General features: G+C 40.9%; 1 protein-coding gene across 5 annotated transcripts in view; it reads right to left on the bottom strand.

Annotated features, from left to right (window-relative positions):
* LOC105470589 (serine/threonine-protein phosphatase 4 regulatory subunit 1-like) overlaps positions 1 to 22,041 on the bottom strand; it is an 87,176-nt gene that overhangs the window by 8,441 nt on the left and 56,694 nt on the right. For 4 of the 5 annotated variants that reach the window (XM_011722740.3, XM_011722739.2, XM_011722744.3 and 1 more), the window contains 10 exons: positions 14,343 to 14,450; positions 13,467 to 13,532; positions 10,772 to 10,930; positions 9,888 to 10,072; positions 8,352 to 8,821; positions 6,073 to 6,266; positions 3,058 to 3,153; positions 2,197 to 2,382; positions 1,777 to 1,938; positions 747 to 847 (listed from right to left, as the gene is read on the bottom strand). In XM_011722740.3, coding sequence (XP_011721042.2) covers positions 747 to 847; positions 1,777 to 1,938; positions 2,197 to 2,382; positions 3,058 to 3,153; positions 6,073 to 6,266; positions 8,352 to 8,821; positions 9,888 to 10,072; positions 10,772 to 10,930; positions 13,467 to 13,532; positions 14,343 to 14,450 — 1,727 coding nt within the window. The remainder of the gene's footprint in view (positions 1 to 746; positions 848 to 1,776; positions 1,939 to 2,196; positions 2,383 to 3,057; positions 3,154 to 6,072; positions 6,267 to 8,351; positions 8,822 to 9,887; positions 10,073 to 10,771; positions 10,931 to 13,466; positions 13,533 to 14,342; positions 14,451 to 22,041) is intronic. The other variant, XM_011722742.2, reaches the window with a different exon arrangement.

The raw sequence follows: 22,041 nt of genomic DNA, 5'->3' as shown, positions 1-22,041 counted from the left end.
AGACAATTATTTGAGAGATTTCTAGTTGTGGATGAGAAAAATGAAAATTAAAGACCCTGAAATGAAAACAAGGTAAAAACTAAAACCCAAACAACAACTGCCACAAACAAATTCCCCCACACCATGAAAGGCACATTAGATACCTTAGGAAGGGGAGTTATTTAAACTGATGCTTCTACCCTTTCATCATCACTAAAGCCTGGAACATTCCTTTTGCCAGCTCAAGACAGAATTAAATAACTCCTTCAGGCACAAAATGATGTGCAGATAGGAGCCACCTTGGGAGACCTTTTTATTTCGTAATCATCTCATCTGGGTTAGACCCCTTCCTGTCTCCCACAGCAGCTAAAGGGCATTAGGCATGCTGTACCCTGCGGAGAGGACCACACTCAGAATGTTCAAGAAAGCTCTGGCAAAAACTGCTCCGATTAATAGGAAAATATTGAAGAGTGGGTGATTCATCTTTTATTTGGTTCAAATAAATTGCCTTCTAGAACAGCAGAACACTCTAATTCGAAAGTGACTCAAGCCCTGTCTTCATCTGAAAATGAATATCTCCCCGGAGATTGTGGTATTTGTAACTTCGGGTTTTTGGAATTCTGTTTATACCTTAATAAAAACATAATCTCTTTATCTAAAAGAACACTATTACTGCTGCTGCTTTAGAAATCAATTATATGGTAAGAAAATGAAGATTTATTCCACCTAGTTTGCCTTCTCATATCCCCAAATATATTTTTACTTACTCTGCTAGTTCATATCGAAACCTCCAATTCCTGCTGTTATCAGTCACTACAAATTCTTGAAGCTGATAAAGATAGTCTCTCCTCTTGTCTTCATGAAGCAACTATTTTTTAAAAATGTATATATAAACAAACATGTATAATCCTTCAAAATGACCCCAAAGGCCCCCTTTTATTCCACTTCCGATTAGATATTTGTCACTGGTAAGAACTTTTGCATTTCCCCTACACCTCGTAGTCTATCACCCAGCATGGCTGTGAATGAACGCTGCTGTATACTGACATCAAATGCATCCCTGAATGCCTCCAACCTTTTCCCCTGGCCAGGACATGTGCTTATTATGTATTTCTGAATGCCCCTGAGGTCTTCCTGCTTTAGTAATTTCCTACCTAAAAACAAACAAACAAAAGCCCAGTCTGTGCGTGTTTGGAAGACAGCACGCCAGTGCCGCTTCCCAGGGAGCGAGGCTGCTGCTCTGCACCAGGAGAGGAGAGACTCGGCTGGAGCAGCGCACACCAGAGTCCATGAAGGGCAGCTCTTGGTCATGTGGATGAGAGTAATTAGTTTCTCTAGGTCATTTTTAAACTCTTATTTTTATATTCATCATTCCTTTAGGGGGTGGAAAAAAGCCAGAAGGGAAGCAGAAGCGCCTTGCAGAAAAAGTGCTTCATGCAGAACAGAGGTTGGACTTCAGCCCAGGCTCTTGCCCTGGGTGACTTCTGGGCAAGTCAGGTCACTACCCGGGGGCCTTGGTTTCTTCTTTTGCAAAAAGTGTGCTAGGCTTTGTGTCTACCATCTTCCACAGAATTAAAACTCTAACGGACAGGAAAATTAGGAGAAAAAAGTTTAAAATATTTACCCATCACTGAAAGAACTCCCACTTAAAGATTATGGATGGTACATTTCAGCTAAAGAAAGCTAAACAACTGCATTGTTTTTTTTTTTTTTTCACTGACACCATATCCATCCAGGGTTTCACAAATTTGATTCGGAGAGGGAGGCTTGTTTTTTGCTTTTAACTCTTCTTCCTACCTTTAGAAAATCATACAGGTGTTTAAGAACTCCTATTCGCACTTCATCCAGATCCTTTAAAAATCCATTGAAGATAGGCACCAGGTCAGCTGCTGTTAACTGATCCCCAAGAATCACAGCCAGCTCGTGAATGGAGAAGGCTAGGGTTCGCCGTACCTTCCACTAGGGGTGCATAGCAGACACACGAATCACGACAAGCAAGTGCAATTCAACCTCTTTCATATCTTACGTGGCATTTTTGGAGCAAAATGAATACTGCCAGGTGTTGGACACTTAAAGCTTTATTTCGAACAGAGACCAGTAAATATGCCAATTTGCATCCACATAAAATTCAGGTCAATAAGCCTTGCTGCAGCTTCCCTTTTCTCCTTAATGAATGACCCACCCTCTTTCTGCACATGCCTCTGAAAAGGCTTTTACCTGTACGTCAGAAGCCAGTGTTTCGTATGTATCTTTCAGGCAGTGCCAATTTTGCCTGCCCAGGGTCAGCGCCACCCCTGGGAGGCTGTAGGCACAGTGTTTGGCTATGTCAGTATCAACAGTCTGGGCTCGAGCTGGGTCAGTCATGGACACATACTGATCTAGCAGCGGCTGAGGTATTATATCCTGGGAAATGAGAGAGAAAGGAGGCCATCGTGCATGCAGGAAAATACTCATGGAAAACACGGAGTTTGGAGTTTAGAGGTGAAAACAATAAAGGAGAAATGTGGGAGGAACAGGAGGCCTTCCTGAAGTCAAAGGGCTTCAGATTGCCAACTCTGTTTTCTCCAGAGAGTGGGTTTTCAATTTTGATTGAAGTGAAAGCAACACCCAGAACTCATCTTTTTAAGATTGGCACAATATTTGATATCACAGAGGACAGTCTAGACAGCAATGTCTGCTTAGGCTGGTACATACAGCTCTTGAGAATGGAGACTGGCTTCTCTTTCCTTACAACTGCCCCAAGAACATAGCACCTGAGACCTTATACTCTGATAATCAAGCCGATGTTTGACTGTGTTTGATTGAGATAGAACTCAATCAAATCAGTGTTAGATGTCCTTTTTTTCTCACATTAGTTTGCTTTATCAAAAACACTATTATAGATTGTTCAGAAGCTTAAACACTACCTTACAATTAATTTTTTACAGTTATATTAGCAACACAAAATACAAATTAAAATATGTAATCAATATTGATGGAAGAAAAAAATATTTGGTTTCAAGTCTTAAAGTTAACTTTAAGAAAATATACAGTTTTGAGTTTTTTTGTTGTTGTTGTTGCTGTTTTCAAGAAACAAACCTGTAATTTAGATTTATTCTCTTCAAGTAGGGTGGGATCCCGCCTCTGGTCAGCCTCCAGATGGTCACGGGTTCCATTTCTGGGTTCACCAGGATCCTACAGAGTTGATTGGACATGTTACCAATTTGCTCCAAAGGAAGCAGCTGTCCTGTCACTTCCCCTTCAAAGAGTCCTTTTTCAATGCCAGAAATTACTTCTGTAAGCCAAGGCAAAAGCTTTCCTTGAAGTCAATGGTATCTTTCCAGATGTTAAAAATTACATTTGCACAGTTACATATGATACTGTATAAACCAGTTCTTTTAAGTGCTAAGGAAAATTGATTTCATACATTTTAATACAAGACTGCTGGAGGTCCTTACAGAAATACAAAGGCTAAAGTGAAAGCAGTGAGGAGCAACCCTGTGAGTTTGCATCCACTATTCCTTATGCCCTAGGGACTCCTGGTATGGCTAACCAAGACCTTTAAGTAACATTCACGTGTTTGAGGCACAGACTACTCCAGAAGGGTGAGGTTTGCAAGAAATGGTAGAGCCAGCACCTCCAACATTTCTCGGTAATTAGGGATTGCAGCAATGGTGGGTCCCCAAAAGAGGATGGGGGCTGGGAAACCCAATGGATCTGAGAGAAAAGATGTGGCTGATATAGGAGTATTTACTCAGAAAATTGTCCTAGATATTCACATGTACAAACACTCCTAATGTTTGCTGATAAACCTTTACATTAGGTTAACAATTAAAATGAACAAGGACATTCAATGGTGACATATTGGTCTCTGATCATTGATTAACATTAACTGAGATGGACCTGACCTTCTCCTTCAACCATAACATGGATTTCCAACTTGCATTTGAAATGTCATACTGTCTACCAGCTGAACGGAGTCTGACAAATCAGCTCAATATAGGATCCAGGAAAGTTGATTAACACACCGATAGATGCTTCGTTTGCTCTGAGGCGCACTACCAGAACCTTCAATTCCCAAGGTTTCCACTGATAGGTACTGTTTATTTTAACAGAGGACATGATAAAACAGAAATATTTTGGTATAAAAACCTAAGACCTCAATTTCTCCAAGTTAATAAATTCACATATAGTAACAAGATGTGTCATTAGAATCACTATTATCCCTTTAGAAATTAATTTTATTCCAAAGTCTTCAGTGCAAGCATATGTGCAGCACTTACTCCAGGAGCCAAATCAAGGCTTAAGCAAATCACCACAAGTCATGGCACCCCCAGAAGGTACTGTGAGTTCATTCCCCAAACCCCAGTGGGACACCATGCTGGCTGGCTATCTGTGCACCCACCACTCAGCACCCAGCAGCCTTCTTTCTAGCAGGATGCCGACTCCGTTCGGGGGCTCCCATGTTTCTGTCCGGTTCACCATGTTCAACCCATGAATGCATGCTGTGACTGTGGCCAGCAAGAGAGAGGCAGAAGGAGAGGACAGGAAGGTGGTTCCCCGCCTGGGGTGTCCTTGTTCTTCAAAAGAGACAAGTGGGAAGACACAGGCCCCGCCTTCCACCAGGCATTTCATGCTGACAAGAGCCACCATGGCCGAGGGGAACTGTGGGCAGATCAGCACCAAAGGGATGGAGTCCACCTGCCCAGACGCCACCCAACCACAGCGCTTCTTCCTGTTGTCTTGTGCAAGAGAACATATTCCTCATGGTTCTTGGAGATTTTTGTCTCCTTTCCCTTCTTTTGCGACAGGAAGCATCCTAACTACTCCCACTAGGACCCTGGAGTCAAGCCGCAAATTCAAGGGCTCTGCCCTCCCACATCATAAAACAAAGGCCCCAACTTGAACCCTTTTAAAGCAGCAACTGAAAAGCCCCAGCCTGGAGGAATCTGTTCTTTTTTTTTTTTTTCCCCCCCACCTCTGTGTATGATAAAGAAGTCCAAATACTATCACATCCCCACCAAGGTAAATGTGGTCACATCCTTCTACTTAACACCTGCAACTTCTGCACTCTAGGTAACAAGGTTGACAATAATGAGTTTTCTTGCTATTTTTTTAGCAACAAACCAGCAGAAGAGGATATCACCTCATTTCTTACTAATCACAGATAACCAACCCCTACACATTTTATGTTTGAGTTTTAAAATGTTTTATTTTGCTTTATTAGAGCAGGCCTAAGGGGTAAGGGGAGTGATAAGTTAATCACTGAAATCCAATTATAAACTGTATGAACAGAGAAACAATTGGTATTTAGGCCCTGAAGACCGTGAGATTGAGGAGATTATCCATCACAGCACATGATAACCACACAGTGCTATCCCAATGACTGTTATGACCACAGACCCCTCCCTCATTTTAACCCTCCATTCTGCCCCCTACCTGTGGAAGAGCCCAACTTAAAGCGGTCTGAGTGGAAGCTCAGTAGAAACTAGGACAGCTCAGGAACCTCCAGCTACAAGAGGCTGACCAAAGCTTCTGGAGAAACCTGAAGAAATAAACCATGGGTCCCCCCTCACTCCAGCTTTGGGGTCGTCGTCTCACAAGGGGCTGGTTCCACCCACAGGAGGAAAGGGGTCACTGGTGCTTTTTCAAAAGCTCTCCTCTGAGAAACAGGGTGCCAGGACCAGCACTGGAGTACCCATGTGTGCCAGAGCGCCTACCAAACGGGGGGCTTGTGTGACGGCTGCTCTCAGAGGCCTCGTCCACTTGAAATTCCAGGAACTGCCTGAATTCACCCTCCACTATTATTAAAAGATGTCAATGTCTGTTAGCAGTGACACAGAGCATTTACATGGTTGATCTCCCCAAAGAACAAGTTCTTGTCATCTCTGGAGAAGAGGGAAGGTACTTTCTGGTACCCACCCATCTTCATGGGAGCACGTCGGCACTATCAATCACCTGATTGATTGGTTGACTAGTTATCCAAAGCATGACCTTAAGAATAAAATGAAATTTGCCATTTATCATCTCTGCTGGGATATATTAATAAGAGAAAATGCTGCTTTGTGATTTCTGTCACATCCTCGGTGGCTGAGGGATAGGGCAAATACTTACTGTGCTTTGTAATATCCTGGCCACAAAGAGCTCATTCTGAGATGATGAGGCCGACAGAGTGATCTGATTGTCAGAGGCAGAGCTGGGATCTGAAATGGACACTTCATTTAGACCTGCTGTTGGCTTGCTCTCGGGTTCATTCACGGAGTCAAGCTGTGCAGCTCTCAGTGCAGCTGATAATACCTGAACTTGAGCTGTAGGAAGAGAAGTTTCAAGAAATTTAACAACTTTATTTGGTTTGTGGGGTTTTATTTCAGAGAAGTCTTCAAAACAACACAGTCTGCACTAAGCTACATGGTGTGGGTGTACTACACTGACACGTATCTGTTCTGAAGTGACAATGCTCTGCAGTCTCAAGACAAGCTCTCAGCAAGGTGGTGATATTTCCGGCCATTAATAATAACTACTCCAACTAAATGCCAGCCACGCACAGAACATCAAACCTGAACTTGAAAAGTCTCAATTCGGAAAAACCCGAGTGACTCCACCACATTTTAGAGAAAGACAGCATGGTATCACTGAACAAGGATGACTGCGAGGTCGCTCAACTCAGTGAAGGGTATCCTGCTCCCCCATTTATAAAGCAGGATGGCTACTCTCTCACATACACATACACACATGTGGACACACACACCCATGCATGAATACATCCATTTACACACAGATGAGTAATGCTCTCACTCACCAAGCCCCAAAGGCTGCCGATTGTTTCTGTCCAGAGTATGACAGTTTGAGATTCTCTGAACAGTAAAGATAACATATTTCACATACCTTTCTGTAAAAACAAACTGGATGTTTTAACGTCCCCAGCCTCCCAAAAGACACACACACACACACACACACACACACACACATATTACTTCCTGCATCCTGCTTCTATTAGTTAAATTTGGTGGACTCCAAGATTCATCAAAACACTGAGAGCTTGTAGCTGGCTCTGTGCTGTGCCAAGGACAGGTTCCACCACTCCAGTGCTACACACCAGGCCCTTCCCAATAGGTCTAGTGACATCTCCTGCCTGCCATGGCCAGTTCACAAATAAAATGCATCACTTATTTCTGGATCTTCTGGGATCACAGATCCCTTTGAGCTCTGAAGAAAAGCTCTATGGGCCTTTTCTTACAAAGAAATTAAGTATGCACAAACATGCAAGATTTTACAAGTAATGATTTTAGGGAACTGAAAGAACCCTCTGAAACTCATCCCCTGACTTCTCTGAATGGTGGGTTCTCAGTCAATCTCTAAAGACCAGGCCAACTGTCACCTGCTATGTGAGGTCTCTCCCAGACATTTCCTCTACACATCACATCCCCTCCGCTCCCAGCCCTCGCCATGCCCCACAGGGTGGCTGCCCGCACAATCCCCTTAAGCACGCCACAGGGGCCTCGGGGGCCGATCATCACTGCCCAGCCCCCAGACCAGGTCTCACACCGGGGATTAAGGCAGCTCAGTCGTGTGTTTTCCAAAAACAGGCTTTTGTCTATAGCTATCAGAAGTGATATGTTACATGTGCCCATTCCTTCAGCAAACATTGATTTAGTTTCCTTCATAAATTTAAGGATAAAGAATAATCACACGGCTAACTGAATTTTCACAGTTCCCTTCCTGAAAGCTTCACAAATCTCTGCCCAGCAACAGCAGCAAGTGCTGTTTCTTCCAATTTCTCCAACTCAAGGAAGAATACAAATATAGCACTGTGCAGAGAAGGAAGATCACGATAATGGGATATGGATTGCGAGGTCCGGATCCCTGATCAGATGCTCAGTGGGAGCACGAGTCATAAAATGAAAAATACACCACAGAAGTAGTTGTGCCTTTCCTTCCTGTACAAAGACAAGAACCTTTAAGTTTAGCTAAGGGCTGCGTTAATAGGCTCCAAAAGGAGGTCATCCTTGGCTATTCATAACTAGAAAGGGCATTCTATGTGGGAGATGATGTAACAGCGTGTCTAAGGAGCTAACAAAAATTTCCCCTGCTACGGATATGCCCACAAACTACCCACTTTCCTATTAGAACTGACTTCAGACTCTGTGCATGTCCATCTGCAAAATTAGAAAGCAAAATCATTGCATAGGTACCTGCACAGAGGTATTTCTGACTTTTCAAGCTGTACTGAGACTGAACAAGTCTCGCCTCTCAATGTGTACGCAGTGTAAATAAACACAGGTCCACACACACATGTGCCAGTACACAGGCCTGGGGAAGAAGGAAGTGGCGAAATGCAACACACGACACAGAAACATCCCAGCTTCTCTTTAATGACAATGAACAACATTTACCTTGAACATCCGGATCATTCATCAGATGCTCCTGCAAACTATCAAGGACTTTCTGAATCTCACTCCGGGCCACACAGTTGTTGTGCACAACCCCAGGTCTGCTGCAGTAATCCTCCTGAGGCCCAGCCTCGCTCAGAAGTAGCTCTAAGTCCTTGCTTATGTCAGGGAGAGGAGTTCGCCAATAAAGAAAATGACTGAACACATCCTCAGAGTTCCCTGGGCAGGCCCAGGAATCTGATCCAGGGTAGCTGCTGCTGGGGAAGTCGCTATTGTCAGAAAGCTTTGAGAAGGCGCTGGTCTCTGGGGAAAGCCCGGTCAGCTCAGCTCCAGCCGACACGCAGCTTTCCACAGGGTTTTCCGCTGGGCCGTCAGAGGAGCTACCCATGTGCGGGAAATGGCTGGTTTTCGCTGAGGTCCCTTCCACGGGTAGCTCTGGCTCCCTCTGCACAGGCTTTGCTGAACTAGTTAAACTGAGGGAAGCAAACTTTTTAATACTGTGTAATAGACTGAAAGTCACAGGGAAAAACATGAGAACCACATCCTCACCCAGTCCTCCGCTTCCTAGCTGACCACTTGCCCCTCTTTGTGTCTCCTGGTGTCAGCAGACTAAAATCTCACGAAAGGATGAGAGGTTTAGTCAACCCCCACTGCCCCGCCGGGAGTATGATGGGCACTGAAAACACCACCTGAAGGTTCAGCCAGTCTTGCCACTACATTCCAGGGCTAAGCCAGCCTGGACTTCTGCTGCCGCACCTTTGGTACATTTCATCCATTTCCTGCTCATGAGTACTTCCACCAGGGGGCAGGCATTAGAAAATAAAAGGCGCTGAAACTGGTAAGAGCTGGCAATTTGTTAACCACCTTGAGGTCTTGAGGAAGACACTGCCCATGGGCCTGCCATACAGCAGGAGCTCAAGGAACTCTGATAGAAGAGGGATACAGGGAGGATGGGCCAACCTCAGAAGGATTTGTATTCTGTGAGGCATCAGTCACCCGCTCTCACACACCTGCATGCTAGCAACAATGGAGAGACGTTTACAAACAACCTCAAAGAGGATGGTTAGTGTATACACATCAGCCTCAGAGGAAAGACATGACAAAGTCAAGATCCAGCGCCATACTAGCAAACACTGCAGGGTCTACCACTGTTGGTCAGGAGTGCCGCCTTTATGGACACGCAACCTAACCTCCAAAAAAGTACATTTGGAAGACTTCACATTTTTCCCTAGGTAAATTACCCAGACAATTAATCAAAAAGTAAGAGAAAATTTTCTTTATAGGTTTTTTAATCACTAATCTCAATGCGTATTTTATCTAAATTTAGGAGACACAATAGCTTCATTATTTATAACCCAGTAGTCATGTTTCAAAATCATTATTGCAATTACTTTTTGCTTCTTTACATAATTAAAGCTCTAATATTCCATCTTGCCCAGAAGGTCACTACTAAAACTCGAGACAAGATAATTGATGAAATTTTAGGTGGGTGCTTAAGGTACATCGAGGGTCCTGGTGGTGAGCCTAGCCAAAGCTTACCTGGCAGGGGAAGTGTTACCACCACTGCTGGGAGCGGGTGAGCCAGAGGCAAAACCAGAGTCGAAATCCTGGGTGAGAGGCCGGATGCTCAGGGCACCATCCTCTCGAAGATAAAGGCCAGCCCTGGAGGGGTTTGCAAAGGTGGAAATGAAGGGGCCGAGGGACTGGAAGGCAGCCTGGCGCACCTGGAACCAGAGAGAACACTGCAGTGAATGAATGCAGCATCGGCCAGCGGTGGTGGCCAGGCCTGAGTCCAGGCTGAAACACGTGGTTGGACATCACACAAGCTACTCTCCAGCACGTTACATCTATGGACATTTACTGCTTTCACATTACATCTATGGACATTTACTGCTTTCACATTACATCTATGAAGATTTACTGCTTTCACATTACATCTCTGGAGATTTACTGCTTTCCAAATCATTTCCTAAATTCCAAATACTATTATTCAACAGAAAGTAAGGAAAAATTTAGCCCCATTATACTGTATTCATTCTTCCAGAATATTAATTTTATATAAATAATACATTTTGTATCAAGTATTTGAACAGGCCTTATTAATCATTACAGACACGTTTATGATAGCAACAGAAAAGGTAACAGTTTAGTTACATAGTTTTTTCTTTCTCAATTATGATTTTCATGATATTCATTCACTGTAAATGGTATGGTATACCTCACCTTCTTAATTCACCCCAAGTTTTTGAGATTTTAGTTTCCCTGAGACCTCACACGGTGTAAATGTGATTATGGCAATCAGTAACTGAAGGGACAAAATACAAAGTTACGAGTCCAGAAGTGAATCCCAGCCTGGAAGCCAGACGTAGCTGGACAGTTGGTCAACACAGGCCAGTTGTCTGGACAGGGCTGCTGGCACTCACCCATCGGCAGGGGTCGCTGACAAGTCTGATGAAGAGCGGGGAGAGCTGGGTTCTGCGGACCCCAGGGGAGGAGCTGTGTGACACAGCCGTGAAGCACTCCGCACAGGCTTTCCGCATGCCCCAAACAGCATCAGAGCAGAGCTCAAAGAACTTTGGGATCTGCCAAAACAAACAAAAAGAGTGCTACTCCAATTGGAGGCCCTGAGGAAGAGCAGAACCTGTTTGGGTTGTTTGTTTGTTTGTCTGTTTGTTTTTGTGAAACAGAGTCTCGCTCTGTCACCCAGGCTGGAGTGCAGTGGTGTGATCTCGGCTCACTGCAACCTCTGCCTCCCAGGTTCAAGCGATTCTTCTGCCTCAGCCTCCAGAGTAGCTGGGATTACAGGCATGTGCCACCACATCCGGCTAATTTTTTTTATGTTTAGTAGAGATGGGGTTTCTCCACGTTGGCCAGGCTGGTCTCGAACTCCTGGCCTCAAGTGACTTGCCCGCCTCGGCCTCCCAAAGTGCTGGAACCTATTTTAATGAAGTAGTGAAGGCATATGCAGAAATTAATGACAAGGAAAAGGAAAATACATACTGGTCTAAAAGGAATCATTTGAAACAAACAGATATTATAAGAAGTGGAAATTAACATTTCTTTTACCTCCTAATTTTAGTAAATGACTTGGTTACCTTTAACAGATAATAGAGAAAACCCCAAAAAGGGCAGAATGACTGATATTTGTTATGTAAATTGTAGAGAAGATTGTGAAAGACTCTGAAACAGTAGATGTCCCAACTAACTCACCCATCCAGGTATCACTGTCTTTGACTCACTATTTTACAACTCTGAAGTGATAGAAGGTAAGTTGCTAAAACCTGATAGTAATGCAAATAATTCCTGCCAACAGAAATGCAAATTGTTGTCCAGTGAAATGCAATCAATTATCACCCTGGATATTGACCAGTTTTGAATTCATTTGTAAGTTCACTTCAGTATTCCTTGCTCTGACTATAAATGAGTACTTTGAGTTCTCCATTAAACTGGCTGTAATATCTTACTGGTTTTCCTCACTAATAAATGAGTTAAATAAAATCTCTGAAACACGTTCATTTCATATCTCTGTAAAGGTCATGATTACATCTCCTTTTAAAATGTATCCTTTAAAAAGGCTGTGTTTTTAATATCCTAATGTAAAATAGCCTAAAATGCTTCACAAATGGGAATATGATATAATCATGGCAGTATCTGCCTACAAATGATTAGCATGTTACCCACTGCCATTCTTCCATTCTTCATTCAGATATATTAAGTAGAAGATAATGTTCACTGTAGACGGGCGTGGTGGCTCACGCCTGTAATCCCAGCACTTTGGGAAGCCAAGGTGGGTGGATCACCAGGTCAGGAGCTCGAGACCAGCCTGGCCAACATGGTGAAACCCTGTCTCTACTAAAAATACAAAAATTAGCCGGGCGCGGTGGTGCGTGCCTGTAATCCCAGCTACTCAGGAGACGAAGGCAGGATCCAGCCTTAGCTTGAACCCGGGAGGCAGAGGTTGCAGTGAGCCGAGATCATACCACTGCATTCTGGCCTACGCGACAGAGCAAGACAGTGTCTCAAAATTTAAAAAGAAAAAAAAAAAATCACTATATATTCAAAGCAACAGCCCATTAAAAATTATTCTTGGGTTAGAACTGTGTTGACGTGGCTTATACTTTAAATAAAATAAAATGAGCTTCTGAACTTAAATTTAAAAATCAATTTAAAGATTAAACTTTTTGAGGTCAAAATCTCACCCATACAAGGAGTATATTCTGTCAAATAAAAGTGACAAATGCTTACGGAGCAAGGTTCTCTAGGGGCCGGGGATTGACGGGGTAGGCACTAGGGAAACAAGGATGAACACAATGCAGTCCCTGCCCTCAAGAAGCTCCTCAGCTCCTCTGAACAAATGTCACCAGGACGCTGAGAAGGGAGAAGCTGATTCTCTCTGGCACCACAGGTAGGTCAGCCTGGGTTGGAAGTGTGAGGAGGGTCCCACCAGGCAGGGAAGATGCTCTTAGTGAGCACAGGCCCAGAGGTGTGAAAGAGCAAGAAGCCTCAAGGATGCTGAAGTCACCTGGCTGCTTAGGGAAGTGGATCTCTACCCTGCTATGCATCAGATCATAGGGGACTTTATCAAAAATGCAGCTGCCTGGGCCCTCATATATATGGCTAGAGGTGAGATCCACCAAGGCCAGGGTAGTGTTCGGAACTGAGAAAGGGGACTGGAGGTGAGGCAGAAAAGTCATCTACGAAGGGACCTGGAAGGCCCCAGAAGGCTCTAGATTTTAACCTATAAACCAAGAAAAAAATCACCATGGTTTTGAGGCCCAGGAGTGAGGTGGCAGAGTGGTGTTCTAGAAAGAGCTGCAGAGAGAGAGAAGAGAGAGAGCAGCTTGGACAGTGAGAATAAAGCAGGGAAAAGTGACCTATAAGGAGGAGACAGCCAAGCCCACAGGAAAGAAGATGGGAGTTGCTTCCAGCCCATTCCACAGACCAGCTACCTAATGCTTAGGAAAATGTTAGCTTCATAAGTCATGAAATTTGAAATTAACAAATGCAAAATTGAGCTGCCATTCCACAGTAACAGACTCATAAATACAAAACTTAAGTGATTTTGAAAGTGCATTAAGAAGCAAATCAACAATTACAATTGGCCAAAATGTCACATACCAAAAATTTCTCAGTGGCTTCTTGTCCAACAGCATGACAAATATCACCAAAATTTGCAGCACAAACCTTAAAAAGGCAAAAGGCATATCCATTATTCTTATCTTTCTTTTTGTCTTAACAAAAAACAAAGTAAAAACAAAGTAAAAACTAACAAGCAGGAACCTTGAGAGCAATTACCACTCTAGTCAGGCAGCTATCAAGCCTTTCCCAAGCCCATCGCCCACAGAGCATTATGCCAGGTGCCTCCACTGCATCAAAAACAGAAGATTTGCAATAAGGTGCCAAATTCTAGGATTTTCTGGCTCCTAATTGATCTTGATACAGAAGGCATGTTAGCAATAAGGCAAAAGAGGCCCTTTAACATTCCCTGCATGGCAAAGGAGACCTGCTTTCCTGCCTGTGTATCATGAACAGAGACCAGAGGGGTGATGGCCAGACAGCAAGGTGCAGGATGAGGCTGTTTAGGGAGGGATAGTAACAGACTTCAAAAGGAAGAATTTGACAACCAAATGACAAGTGACTAAATGGGAATTTGGGGTTGGAAGGTATAGCAAAGATAAGAAGGTTCTGGATCAAATCACCATAGATAATCAAAGACCTTGCAAGCCTGGGCATCTAACCATAAACGAGCAAGGTCCCCTGACTCTCACCTGTGTCTGAGAGGAACAGGTCTACCCACACATACTCTTATCTCCAGGTCTCTGCATTTCCTAACTGCAGTAAACACTGGCAACACTGTTCAGACATTTTCCTTACAGAGTTCACACAGGACACATTTTTTCCCCCAGACTATGTCTACTGAAGAAGTCCAAAAACTTTACAGAAACCCATTTTGAACTTTCAACTTTAAGAGTTTTGGAATTCTTACATTCCTACCTTCCGAACTTGAAAAAGCTTCCCATCACCACACAGTTCACAGAATCGGGGGAGTAGCAGGCGTTCAACTGTACTCTTACTCAGCATGGAAGCCATTTTGCAGATTATCTATAAATTAAAAAAAAAAAAAATCAAATCATTTAAAATGCCAAAGCATTTAAGTCACATATAGCATTAAAGATATATTCCAAAAGCCAATATTCAAAATATTCCCAACATACCTAAGAAGGAAAAATAAAAAACACCTTCTTTTGAGTTTTGTCAACTTATAAGATCAACAGAAGGCCCAACATTTCCCCAGTTTGACTCAGATAACTGTTTGACTCAGATAACTGTTTGTCTGAAGCTCAAGAGTTACCAACTGCCAGGTCCCCACCTTGTACCCAACACACAAACAAACAATATGTATGTGTTTTGGCCTATTTTACCTTCCCAAGAATCCTATGACATGGGTATTCTTTACCCTCATGTTTCCAGATGGGGAAATGCTGCGAGAGGTTAAATAGCATGACTAAACAGAAACAGTGGAGAGGTGAGACATCCAGTGACAGCAGGACATGGTAAGCACTGGAAAATGATCATATTCCAGAGAAACTAAAAAGCAGACCCTTACAAGAAAAAAAAAATGATTAAATTTTGCATTTGTGCTGCTTTTGGCCTGAGGGTACTTCCCGTTCTACATGGCTATGCAGGGTAGCTAGACCTCAAGCAAAAGCAACAGGTAGAAGTCCTAGCCAGAGCAATGAGACAAGAGAAAGAAAAGAAGGCACCCCGACCAGAAAAAAGAAACTACCTCTGCTTGCTGATGATATGATCTCATACCTAGAAAACCCTAGACTCCTCCAAAAGACTCCTAGATTTGATAAATGAATTTAGTAAAGTCTTGGGTTACAAAACCAATGTATACAAATTAGTAGCACTGCTTTATACCAACCATGAGCAAGATGAGAATCAATTCAAGAACTTGATAACTACAAAAAATAAAAATAAAATGCTTATACTTAACCAAGGAGGTAAAAGATCTCTACAAAGAGAACTACAAAACCCTGTCCAAAGAAATCACAGATGACACAAACAAATGTAAATACATTCCATGTTCATGGATTAGAAGAATCAATATCATAAAAATGACCACATTGTCCAAAGTAATCTACAGATTTAATGCAATTCTTATCAAAATATCAATTCATTATTCACAGAATTAGGAAAAAAAATCCTAAAATTCATACGGAATTAAGACTCAGAATAGCCACAGCAACACTAAGCTAAAAGAACAAATCTGGAGGCATCACATTACCCAACTTTGAATTACAGTACAAGGCTACAGTAACCAAAACAGCATGGTAATAGTATAAAAGCAAACCAATGCAACAGAATAGAGAACCCAGAAATAAAGCCAAATACTTACAACCAACTGATCTTTGACAATGCATACAAAACATACACTGGGGAAACGATACTCTATTCAATAAATGGTGCTGGGAAAACTGGCTAGCTACATGGAGAAGAATGAAACTGGATCCTTATCTCTCCCTTTATACAAAAATCTACTCAAGATTTTAAATCTAAGACCTGAAACCATAAAAATTATAGAAGAAAATCTAGGAAAAACTCTTCTGGACACTGGTGTAGGCAAAGAATTTATGACTAAGACCCCAAAAGCAAATTTAATTAAAACAAATATAAATAAATGGGACCTAATTAAACTAAAAAGCTTCTGCACAGCAAAGAAATAATCATCAAAGAGACAACCCACAGAATGGGAGAAAATATTTGCAAACTATGCATCCAACAAAGGACTGATATCAGAATCTACAAGGAACTCAAGAAGAAAAAAATAAATAATCCCACTAAAAAGTGGGCCAATTATATGAACAGACATTTCTCAAAAGAAGATATACAAATGGTCAACAAGCATATAAAAAAATATTCAACATCACTAATTATCAGACAAATGCAAGCTAAAACCACAATGATATACCATGTTACCCTAGTCAAAATGGTCATTATTAAAAAGTCAAAAAACATAGATGTTGACATGAATGGTGAAAAGGGAACACTTATATACTGCTGGTGGGAATGTAAATTAGTACAACTTCTATGGAAAACATTATGGAGAATTCTCAAAGAACTAAAAAGTAGGTCTACCATTCGATCCAGCAATCCCACTACTGGGTATAAACCCAAAGGAAAGGAAATTATTATATCAAAAAGACATCTGTATGCATATGTTTATTGTAAGACAATCCACAATTGCAAAGATATGGAATCAATCTAAGTGCCCATCAACTGATGAGAAAACGAAGAAAATGTTGTAGTCTGGGCAACACAGTGAGACAAGTCTCTAAAAAAGTAAACAAAATTAGCTGGGTGTAGTGGTACATGCCTGTAGTCCCCGCTACCTGGGAGACTGAGATGGGAGGATCACTTGAGCCGAGGAGGTTGAGGATGCAGTAACCCAAGATTGTACCACTGCACTACAGCCTGGGCAACAGAGCAAGATGCTATCTCAAAAAAAGGAAAAAAAAAAAAAATATATATATATATATATATACACACACACACACACACACACACACACACACATATATATATTTTTAATGTGGTGTATATATATACTATGGAATATTACTCAGCCATAAAAAAGAACAAAAGAATGTCTTTTGCAGTAACTTGGATGGAACTGCAGGCCATTATTGTAAGTGAAGTAACTCAGGAATGGAAAACCAAATGCCCCATGTTCTCACTTATAAGTGGAAGCTAAGCTATGGGTATGCAAAGGCAAACACAGTCATATAATGGAAACTGGAGACTCAGAAGGGGAGAGGGTCAGAAAGGGGTGATGGATGAAAAACCACCTATTGGTGTTCAATGTACACTACTCAAGTGATGTGTACACTAATATCCTAGACTTCGCCACTATACAATTCATCCATGTTGCCAAAAACCACCTGTAACCCTAAAGCTAGTGAAATAAATACATACAGACATATATAAATTTTTTAAAGCTACAGTTTTACTGTGAAGGAAAGAGGGAGCCAAAGAAAGGAAAGCTCCAAAATCCATGGTTAAATCCTACCCTAATCCTTGACTGATCGCTGAACTATGCATGCACAGGGGAGATGATGAGGTTCATAGAGAAACAGTAACTTAAGGATGAAAGAAGTGAGCTGTTTCAGCTGCTGCCTACTACAGGAAAAACAGAATCTGAACTGCTTTCTAGAACAAAGTCAATACTCTCTAGAGGTAAAAAACAAAATCCAGTTTCTACAAAATAGAAAATGAAAAATCTATAGACATGAGAAGCAATAAGAAAATGTGACTCATAGTCAAGAAAAGTATCAGTCAGCAGAAAAAAACACCCACAGAAAATCCAGATATTAGAATTAGAAGACTTTAAAAGGAATTTAAAGCAGTTATTACAAATACGCTCAAGTACAAAGAGAAAAATAGGGTCACAATGAATGAACAGATCAGGAATCTTATCAAAGAAATGGAAACTATAAAAAAGAACCAAGACTTCTGGTTAGCACAGTCTAACTTAGACTAACCCTCCTATAGCTAAAAAGCACAAAATCTTGACAAAACATAAAAATAACACCCTTTGAAAGCAGTAGAAAGCAACCAAAAGGCAGGAACTGGAGGACAGGCTACTCTTCAAAGATATACTGCAACAGGAGAGATTTGCAAGTAAGGTCCAAAATCTGTGCATAAAATGTACTTAAATCTTTGGCTGACCGCTAAACTACATATATGTGGGGGAGATCCCAGAGGACCCAGAAAAAAAGCAGCAGTCAGAAATTAAACACACTGTGCACAGATTTCAGCTTCTGGTCACAAGGCAGAAAATCTGGAGTTGGAGATTAATCAAGGTAACTGCCTCCTAGGACAGAAATCATTTTAGAAAAATATAACAGAATCCAGGGACTCTGCAATGTACCATTTATAATGTCCACTGTCCAGTCAAAAATCACTACTCATGCATTAATAAGAAAAAAGTGATCCATAATATTAGTCAATGAAAACCAACATCAAGATGATCCAAATGTTGCAAGGGCCAGACAAGGACTTTAAAGGAGCTGTTATAAATATACTCAAGAATTACAAGGAAAAAAACACATAAAGAATAGACAGGGACGGCCGGGCGCGGTGGCTCAAGCCTGTAATCCCAGCACTTTGGGAGGCCGAGGCGGGTGGATCACGAGGTCAGGAGATCGAGACTATCCTGGCTAACACGGTGAAACCCCGTCTCTACTAAAAATACAAAAAACTAGCCGGGCGTGGTGGCGGGCGCCTGTAGTCTCAGCTACTCGGGAGGCTGAGGCGGGAGAATGGCGTGAACCCGGGAGGCGGAGCTTGCAGTGAGCCGAGATCACGCCACTGCACTCCAGCCTGGGAGACACAGCGAGACTCCGTCTCAAAAAAAAAAAAAAAAAAAAAAAAAAAAAAAGAATAGACAGGGACTTTCTATACAATAGAGATACAGAAACTGTAAAGGTCTATAAAAGATCAAAAGGGAAATTCTGGAGCAAAATATACAATAACTGAAATTAAAAATTTGCTGGTTAGGCCTAACAGCAGATTGGAGAGATGTAAAAAAAGAATCAATAAACTTAAAGATAAATAAATAAAAATGATCAAATCTAAACATCAGAGATAAGAAAATGATTAAAGAAAACTGAACAATGCCTCAAAGACCTGTGGGACAATATTAAGGGTCCCAACTTTGTGTTATCTAAGTCACAAACTGAAAGGAGAAAAAGAATACAGAAAAAGGTATTTAAAACAACAATAGCCCAAACTTCCCAAATTAGTTGAAAGGCTTAACACACAAATCCAAGGAAGTTCGATGGAGAAAAAACAGTATACTAACTCTGCTAAAATCCAAAGGTAAAGAGAAAAATCTCATGAGCAGAGAAAAAGGGATATTTTATATATACGAGTACAATATAAATGGCAGATGACTTCTTATGAGAAACAAAGAAGGCCAGAAGACAACAGAATGGTATCTTCAAAATGCTAAAAGAAAAGAAACAAAAAACCTTTTTAACTCACAATTCTACATCCAGCAAAACTATCATTCAAAAATAAATGCAAAATAAAGACATTTTCAGATAAACAAAAATTAATAAATGTCATCATCAGCCAACCTGAACTACAAAAGGTACTAAAGGAAGTTCTTCTGGCTTTTAGGGAAAGGATACCAGATGGTAACTCATATCTAGGAAAGGAAAGAATGACAATCACCAAAAATGGTAAAAATGGGCATATAAAAGGCTGCATTTTTTTTTTTTACTACTCTCTTCAAAAGATAAAACTCTTTAAATCAAAAATTAAAATACTGTACCATATGGTTTAAATATACGCCCCCACCAAATCTCAAATTGAACTGTAATCCCCAATATTAGAGATGGGGCCTGGTGGGAGGTATTTGGGTCATGGGGGTGGATCTCTCATTGCTTGGTATTATCTTCATAATAGTGAGTTCTTGCATATCTGGTTATTTAAAGTGTGGCACCTCCCTCCCCACCACTTCCTCTCTTGCTCCTGTTTTCATCATGTGACATGCCTGCTCCCACTTTGCCTTCTGCCATGAGTAAAAGGTTCCTGAGACCTCCTCAGAAGCAGATGCTGTCACTACGCTTTCTGTATAGTCTGCAGAACCATGATTCAATTAAACCTCTTTTCTTATAAATTACCCAGTCTCAGGTATTTCTGCATAGCAATCCAAGAATGGCCTAACACAGTGTATTTGCAGGCTCATAATGTAATATACATGAAAACAACAGCACAAAGGATGAAGGCAAGTGAATGCAACCACGCTGTTGCAAAAGGTGATATATTTTTTTAAAATACTCAATAGAGGAATTAAAATGCAATGCTAAAAAACATTCATTAGCCCAAAAGAAAACAGAAAAGAATTAACAACAAAACAGATGAGACAAATGAAAACAGAGAAATGGCAAAAATAAAACCAAACATATCAATAATTACATTAAATATAAATGAACTAAACACACTAATTAAAGAGCAGAAACTATTAGACTGGATATAAAAGCAGGACCCAAACAGATGCTAACAAAAGCAGAAACACTTGAAATGTAAAGACATATAAATTGAGAGTAAAAAAATATAAACAAATAAAATAAGCAATAAGTATAAAATGCTAGAGTGCTTATATTACTATCATAATTGATTATAAAATATGGATTACTCTCAGACATTTCTCAATGATGAAAGGATTAATATATCACATAGACATTAACATTAAATGTGTAGCTTTAAATGCTTAAAATGGAAAAGAAGGTAGGTTTAAAAACAGTTTCCTCTTTAAAAAGCTAAAAAAAGGACAAGCAAACAACTCAAGAAAGGAGAAGGGTGGAAATAATAAACAGTAGAAATCAATGAAAAAGAAATAAGTGATAAAACCAATGAAGCTGAAAATTGGCTTGAAAACACAAATTTGATAAGCCCCTAGCAAGACTGATCAAGAAAGAAAAAAAGCACAAATTACCAAGATCATAACTGAAAGGGGATAACACTACAGATCTTACAGACATTAAAAAGATAATAAAAGAATATCGTGAACAAGTCAATAAATCTGACAACTTACATGAAATTAATAAATTCCCTGAAATGTACAACTTACCCAGTTACACAGATGAAGAAATCTGAACAGCACCATATCCGAATTAAATCTGTTATGAAAAACCATCTCGCAAAGAAAACTCTAGGACCAGAGGTTCTACTGGAGAATTCTAACAAATGTTTAAGGAAAAAAATAACTCCAATCTTAAACAAAACCTTTCAGAAAATAGAAAAGGAGGGAATACTTCCCAACTCATTTTTTGAAGCCAGAATAATTCTGATTCTAAAATCCAACAAAGACATAATAGGAAAAGACAATTGTTCTCTTGAATATAGATATGAAAATCCTCAAGAAAATGGTGGCAAATTATGGAGAAGGGAGCATAGCAGAATGCCAACCAGAATCATCAATAGACAGCAACGCTAGTGGGTAAAGGTCTGACGGAGAAAAGCATACTTAAATCATCTCAAGGTAACTCTCCTCATTACTTCCCGAGAGAAAAAAGAACACACTGGAGAAACCTGGCAGATACCACGTCTATCTATTAGGTCATCAAAGTTAACATCACCAATATTAGGACAAGCTGAAGTCTTGTGCCTCCTGCCATGACACACTGGGAATACATCACTCCTGTGAGACTCCTGCCAGAAAGACAGAGTCTGAATCCAATCACAAGGAAACATCAGGCAAAGCCAAACAGGGAGACACTCTGCAAAAAAAATGTGGCCAGTACTCTTCCAATATTTAAGTGTTACAAAATTCAAAGACAGACGTGGGAATTGTTCCAGATTAATGGAAACCAAAGAGACAGGACAGCTCAGTGCAGCAAGGGACCCTGGACTGGGTCCTGAACAAAGATGATGTTTGCATAGGAACAGTGGCTATGACGTTAGCACTGTATCGGTGTGAAATTTCCTATTTTGATCATTGTACTATGGTTATATAAGAGAATTTCCTTCCTTTTAGGATATATACATAGAAGTATTTAGATGAATGCTGCTGTTTGTCCTTAATAAAAAATTAAATTAAAAAATGAAGTATTTAGATGTAAAGAGGGACAATGCCTCCAACTGAGTCTCAAATGACTCAGAAAATAATAAATACAGTAAA

This window comes from Macaca nemestrina, chromosome 15 (genome assembly GCF_043159975.1).
Source record: "Macaca nemestrina isolate mMacNem1 chromosome 15, mMacNem.hap1, whole genome shotgun sequence".
NCBI lineage: Eukaryota > Metazoa > Chordata > Mammalia > Primates > Cercopithecidae > Macaca > Macaca nemestrina.
The sequence above is the reverse complement of the archived record's forward strand: the minus strand, read 5'-3'. Positions and strand labels throughout refer to the sequence as shown.